The sequence below is a fragment of the Letharia columbiana genome (assembly GCF_014066305.1).
Source record: "Letharia columbiana isolate WasteWater2 chromosome Unknown Sc0000075_s0, whole genome shotgun sequence".
Lineage (NCBI taxonomy): Eukaryota > Fungi > Ascomycota > Lecanoromycetes > Lecanorales > Parmeliaceae > Letharia > Letharia columbiana.
Window position 1 is genome coordinate 164,862 of NW_023501120.1, and position 6,830 is coordinate 171,691.

Below are 6,830 nucleotides of genomic sequence, written 5' to 3' on the forward strand. Positions count from 1 at the left end.
CCCCCCACACTCCCCAACAAGCCCTCGAACAAGCCCTCCCCCTCTCCTCCACCTCCCTACAAATCACACATCCACCCCCCCATCTCCACTCCATAGCCATCACAATGTCCAAAGCCGTAGATGCCGCCAAATCCGCCTCCAACAAAACCACCTCCGCCCTCTCCAAACCGGCCTCCGAAACCTCCCCCGTCGCCGCGTCCATCCTCCACCAACCCTACACCCGCGCCGCCCTCCCCTTCGCAAACGGCGGCCTAGCCGGCATGACGGCCACCACCTGCATCCAACCCATCGACATGATCAAAGTACGGCTGCAATTAGCCGGCGAAGGGATAAAAACGGGTCCTCGTGCGACACCGCTGTCCGTGACGAAGGACATCATAGCCCAAGGCAAGGCGATGGATCTATACACGGGCCTGAGCGCCGGACTGTTGCGGCAAGCGGTGTACACGACCGCGAGGCTCGGGTTCTTCGACACGTTCATGACGGCGCTGAAGGCCAGGGCGGAGACCAAGGGGCAGGGCATCGGCTTCAAGGAGAGAGCGGGCGCGGGGCTGACGGCGGGCGGGTTGGCGGCCATGGCGGGGAATCCGGCGGACCTGGCTCTCATACGGATGCAGAGTGACGGGCTCAAACCGAAGGAGATGCGGGCGAATTACAAAGGCGTCTTAGACGCCCTGACGCGGATAACAAAGACCGAGGGCGTATATGCACTCTGGGCAGGTGCGAGCCCGACGGTAGTGAGGGCTATGGCGTTGAATTTTGGGCAATTGGCGTTCTTCTCCGAGGCAAAGACGCAGTTGAAGGCAAAGACGCAATTGTCGATGCAGACGCAGACACTGACGGCGAGTGCGATTGCGGGATTCTTTGCTAGCTTTTTCTCACTGCCGTTTGATTTTGTGAAGACGAGGTTGCAGAAGCAGCAAAAAGGGAAGGACGGGAAGGTACCGTATAGTGGGATGGCGGATTGTTTCCGGAAGGTGGCGAAGGAGGAAGGACTGTTGAGGTTTTATAGGGGGTTTGGGACGTATTATGTTAGGATTGCGCCGCATGCGTGAGTTACCCTGCCCTACCTTTTCCCTGCCATGGATATCTTTATGCACATTTGAAGCCACAAATTGACCTTAGCCCCATATAGTATGATAACGCTGATTGTTGCTGATTGGCTTGGCGTTATCACCAAATGATGGGATGGATATATGCGTCGATTGGGATTAGCGTCGTTAGGTCTGGTCGGCGTTTTGTTATGACAGCTTCGAGAAGAACTGTAAGCGGCAAATGACTCAGCGTTGGAGCATTTGACCATATGCGGATCTTTGTGGGTATCAATTTTTAGCAGCTCAAATGCACATAGGCATCTACATCCAAATGTCTTTCTGAGATATGAAGAGCTGATGCTTTTGCCGAATGCTCCTCGAGCTCGTCTCCGCAAGAGCAGTCGTTTGTATTAGAATCTCACATTCTATTCCTCCGCATCCTCATCCTCATCGTCTTCTTCGAGATCAACAACTTGCGTTGCCGCGGAGCTGCTTGGTCTTCCCTGCCCCTCACTTACGAGCCCCTGTACTTGTGAATTTGGCACCATCGATACCTCTCTGCTCTTGTTTCTCAGCGCTTGGCTTCGTCGTTCGTTTTTGACTTGAGTTGTGCGGGTTCTTGCTGGCGAGCTACCGATCTCTTCAGGTCGGAGCCGACCACTTGTCGGTGCTCTCACGTCATCGTCATCGGAGTCGTCCTGGATTTGAGCATTTTCGGCAGCTTGTATACGTTGAATTTTGCGGACAAGGACGGGGTTGGCCGCGACGTCGTCGGCTGTGAGCATCTGTGGCATAACTGATTAGCGCTGAGCCTGGAGAACGGGTGAATAGCAGCAATGTAAAGGGCGACTTACGACTGTGCACACGGGACATTGCATGGCCTTCTTGCCACCTGCTCCTCGTCTACCACTTCCATCAACTCTTACGTCGCTGGCATCGATCATGCTCAATATGGCTTCTCTTTCGAAACTATGGGGGCACTTGGTGCTCGTAACAGGATCTTTCATAGGTAGCAATGTGATCGGACACTTGGTGCTAATTCGCTCAGAAGCTACAGTCAGATCATCGTCATTGCCAGCTGTTTGGCTGCCTGGTGCTGCCGCCGCTCCGCGCGTATTACGGTCAGACATATTCGCAGACTGATCAGAAAACCATGTGGATGAGTGTGGCATTGGTGGTGCGTCGTCGCCCGGGAATTGAGCGTCGTAGACGAGCTTCTTAAAGCCAACGTAGTCGTTGTTCTGCGCGTAGCTAGTGAGATGTAAGCAAGAGAATAGACTGTTAGTTACCACAATTCACTCACCGAAAGGACATGGTCTCGTTCTGATATGTCGAATTTTGTTCTGCTACCTTCCGCTTGATGAAATCCAAAGCGCCTCCGTTCTCTCCAGCGGACTCGGTATCATCTTCGCTGTCTTCAGCGTCCGCGTCCCCACCTCGTCTTCGTCGGTTTGGTCTGAACTGACTCGCCCCAAGCGTGCTCTGGGTAGGCGCGATAGCACCTCGATTGTTCGCGACATTTGTCTCGAGTTCTCTGAGGGCCTTCTCAACGCCCTCTACTTCGAACTTTGCATCGATTATCTTGCGGACACCCGACTCCAATCTACCGGTCAATTCAATTGTCTGCTGCCGCTTCTCATCCATGGCCATCTCTTCCTCTTCATTGTCTTCCTGGGATCCCTGCTTCTCTCGTCTGGCCCGAGACTTCTCGTGTAGGGCAATCTGGGCTACCAAGCGATCGTTGATATCAACCGCTGCCCCTGCTAGGTGATTGTTTGCGGCATTCAGCCGAGCTTTGAGAGAGTCGAGTTTGTGATTGCGAGGGAGGTCCTGGACGGCGCGTATGGCATTCTCGTTCAGAGGATATTGGGGAGGCTGGTATGTGGGAAGGGGGGTAGGTCCTGACCTTTGTCGATTGGAAGTTGCTGAAGGTCGAGATCTAGCTGAGGAGGCCATGATCCGCTTTGGTTTATGTAGTATTCGCAATGTACTTATTATTAGAGGGTATCGTGAGGAAGAATCGAAACGCGATCACTGACGCGAACATTTGAAGGATAAACTTCGGTGCTGATATAGCCCGCTAGTTCTCAAAGTGGTAAAGCGTTATTTGACAGTTTATCCATCTCGAAAATTAAGAGAATCTCGACGTCTCTCACTGTTTCTCAATTATCGTCCTTCTAAATCATACATTACCCAACAAATAGTGAGGAAGTGGCGATCCTAACCCTACGACTCAGGAGCAATAATGAAACGGGCAATCAACTAACCAATCAGTCAATGCAGAATTACGTCTGTTCACACCAAACAGGGCTCTGCAGTGATAATACTCGCTTGCATATGCATCCTAATCTTGATCCTGCAGCATGCTTGCGTACGATGCCTTTTATCGAGACTAGCTGAGCCTGATATGGGCATCCCGTATTGCGCCCTACGCAAGCCGCAACTCTATGCAGTCAGGAACCTACGTTGTTTCCATTCTGCTACAAATGCCGGCAGTACTGTCACCAAAATGTCCCGAGGCTCCGACTTGATGTTGCCTCAACAGCATGATGCGCCCAGTATTGAGGCTATGCAGATTCGTATGCTAGATGGAGTGTGTCACAGCCAAACCATTCGCGATTGCTACCTGAAGGTTTTATCTATTTTGGTCCTGATCGCTTGGCCCGGTGTCTGCAGTCATGACAAGTCCGGGTTTCGCAAACACTTCTTACAGCGCCCGTATCATGACCTTGATGATCCAAACCTGCCATTGGCCAACGAACGGTTGGCTTTGCTGAAGGAATATGCTATCAGCTTCCGCGAAAATACATACGCCTTCTGCCCTGTCATAATCGAAGAGCGTGAAGTCTCTTCTATTCAAGAGGTTGCGGCAGATCGACCACTTCCGTTCACGGAGGAAGAGTTGCCATTGAGAGAAGGGGCGTCTGGGAAGGTAAGAAGGTTGTCATTGCCCGCCACGGTTTTCGTGACACAGGGAAAACTCTCACGTGAAGGTATATAGTGACATCAGGCTGTGAAGGCCAAAGTTTATTGTGACCGTTGGATGATTACAGGAGATGCACGTGGCATGCAAGACATTCCATGTGGCAGGGAATTTTCGAAGAGCATTTCGAAGACTCGGATGGGTCAAAGAGCCCAAAGAGGATACGCGGATCATGAAACATATTGCTGCCCTAGCACACGGACGCAATGTCATGATACTGCTTCCCATGGCCGAGCATTTTGATCTTGATGTGTTCCTCCGCCACGGTTTCAAGCCCAAACGCGACACATTGGAAGCCGAAAAGCTATAAGACTTAGACATCAGGTTCCCAGATTTGAGAGATGACGGGTGGGTGCGGCGCTGATCAAAGAGCTATGCGAACTTGCTTCTGCGGTACAGTGGCTCCATGAAGGGAACGAGGCCTCCCAAAGTCTCTATCGTTCTCTGGCGCACATAGATCTCAAACCAGAAAATATTCTCGTTGCTCAAGATCAAAGTTCACTAACTGGTATATGGATGCTGTCCGAATTTGGGGTGTCCCTATTCGCTCTCAGCAAGGAAGTATCACAGGGTCAATCTGCGCGTACAACAGCCAGCAGCTATCTCGACGAGCCGCGACGAGGCTGCGGGACCTACCAACCACCCGAAACTAAGCACCTTGGAATCGACGGACACAAGTGCGACATATGGTCCTTTGGCTGCATACTATTAGATTTCTGTCGTTTGCGCTAGGACGAACGGAACTCTGGAAAGAAGTCCGAACATTGAGAAACTGTGGAGGAGATGACTACTTCTATGAAACAAACCTCAGCAGTGGGGCCACCCAGACGGCTATCAGTAGTACCAATACGAAATTGAAAACGCAAATGAGACAATGGCTCAAGGACCAGAAGCGGAGTGCAAAGAATCCGCGTTGGGTTCAATAATATATCGACATCATGAGTCGATCTTGAAATGTGATCCACAAGATCGCCCAAAAATCGGATCCGTTGTGTGTGCTCTATCGAATCTTCTGCAAGGTAAGGAAGCCGCTATCCACCACTTCCCACCGTCGCTGATCGATCGTTGGAGAGCGTTATCCTTAGTGACGAGGCCAAGCACTATGCTGACGGAAGCCGATATCACCGCCTTTGTTTCCGAGTCAGCGTCAGGGCGGCTTGACAATAACACGGCTGGGTTCGGCCAGGTGCACGAAGTGGAGAGCAAAGATGTGGGAGAGGTCTCCGTGGACAGCGAAACTTCATGTGATACAGACACCGCTTCGCTACCGACTTCGGAAGCGATCATATCCTAGTCGCCGCAGTCAGAACATGCAGGATCGCAATTTGACTCTCGTGACAGCTTCGGCCGACAAGATCGCGATTCTGTGTTGACGAATGGTTTTCGCTCGATTATAATTACACTGTGTCCAGAACTGCTTTTTTCCTCCCCTACTCATCTCTCTCACAGATTGGGGACGCAAATCTTGCAAGGTCGACCCTTCAGCGTCAAATGTTCTCCAGAGGCAATATCAAGAATTAGTCTTCCCGTCAAGGATACGGAGAAAATCATAGCGTTAGCCCTTTCCTCTTCGAGGGACCAGGCTGCTCTTCTCTTTATGCATGTATGTCGCTTTTGCCACCAGCGGTGACATAGAGACGCCAAAGATCTCTATACAATTAGAGCGCAAGGTTCAATGGACCAGCCTGTGTATCGGCTTACAATACCTTGTAATTTATGGAACGGAACGAGGCCCAGTCTTCCAAAATCGCGTGAGTTGCCCGACCTAGGATCAATTCCCAGCAATATAAGTCCTGCCGATAACAATGAAAATAGGATAACGCTTTATCATCTCAGCCATGGACATCTGATCGTTCCTCCCAAGGCGTCTCTGGCTTAATCGATGCCATCTTCGTTCAGGCGGCTGGACCAGAAGAACGACCACTCCATAACCTAGTAGCGTCAGGAGCGTCAGTGGAAGCCAAGTCGCCACGTAAACCCAAAGGTCTTCTGCAACCACTATTCTCATGGTTTGTTGATTGAATGTATAGAAGTTCATTCCAAATAAGCTCTGCAGCAGTCAGTCGTTATCCAATCAACGTGCCAAACCCAGACCTTACAGTCTCAAAGCTACCCGGAAGGTAGAAGAGGGATACGATAGTGATCCATTTACACCGTGTTGTCCATTGTCGATTTCTCGGTGAAATCTGCTGTTTTTTCTGTGAGAAGGTTGGCCTTTCTCGTGAGAATCTCCATTCTTTTGTTTATTTCCGTGACCGTATATTGGTATGCTCCCAAACTTTTTGTAGCGACGTTAATTGCACCGCTCTCGGCAAGATGAGGCTCATCTCCAAAGGAGAATAGAACTGGTTGGAATGCTGAATCAACATGAAACCCCATCAGGATCTCTTTAATCAGGTCCTCCGTAATGCGCAGTGGGGAAATGGTATTTGCGGAACGAAGGGGAGCTAATACTTCGAGGTTAAAAAACTCGAAGGTTTTTGGATCATGCAATCTTGAAACAGATGCCTACCTTATTCTGATCTTGGGTACGTCTCCATTGGTCGAGCTCAACACCTGTCGGACATCTACTGCTTGCTCCGTCAACCTCGGCTTGCAGTCGAAAACACCTATGGACTAAAGATCAGCCTCCGGTCATGGTGGGCGAACCCATGGGTCATTGGTCACCCCCTCTCCTCGAAGTCATAGACACGTATTCGTGTCTAATCGGAGAATATCTGTGGAGCTCGATTCGTTCCATCTCTGCTTCAATATGGATGTGGAAATATTGCTGCTGATGTCGTCTGACCGATGCTCAAGACCATCCGGGTACT

General features: G+C 50.8%; 3 protein-coding genes across 3 annotated transcripts; 2 read left to right on the forward strand and 1 right to left on the reverse strand.

The window, feature by feature from the left end:
• Positions 1–104: 104 nt before the first annotated feature.
• Positions 105–1,184, forward strand: HO173_012221 (uncharacterized protein; the record flags this gene model as incomplete). Its single annotated transcript, XM_037314093.1, has 2 exons — positions 105–1,051; positions 1,136–1,184. The coding sequence occupies 2 exons, from the start codon at positions 105–107 to the stop codon at positions 1,182–1,184; spliced, it is 996 nt and encodes a 331-aa protein (XP_037159073.1).
• A 275-nt stretch (positions 1,185–1,459) lies between these two features.
• On the reverse strand, positions 1,460–2,990 carry HO173_012222 (uncharacterized protein; the record flags this gene model as incomplete). Its single annotated transcript, XM_037314094.1, has 3 exons — positions 1,460–1,819; positions 1,889–2,285; positions 2,338–2,990. 3 exons carry the CDS (start codon positions 2,988–2,990, stop codon positions 1,460–1,462), a joined length of 1,410 nt encoding a protein of 469 aa, XP_037159074.1.
• Positions 2,991–3,441: 451 nt separating this feature from the next.
• Positions 3,442–4,327, forward strand: HO173_012223 (uncharacterized protein; the record flags this gene model as incomplete). Its single annotated transcript, XM_037314095.1, has 2 exons — positions 3,442–3,966; positions 4,088–4,327. The coding sequence occupies 2 exons, from the start codon at positions 3,442–3,444 to the stop codon at positions 4,325–4,327; spliced, it is 765 nt and encodes a 254-aa protein (XP_037159075.1).
• Positions 4,328–6,830: the final 2,503 nt, after the last annotated feature.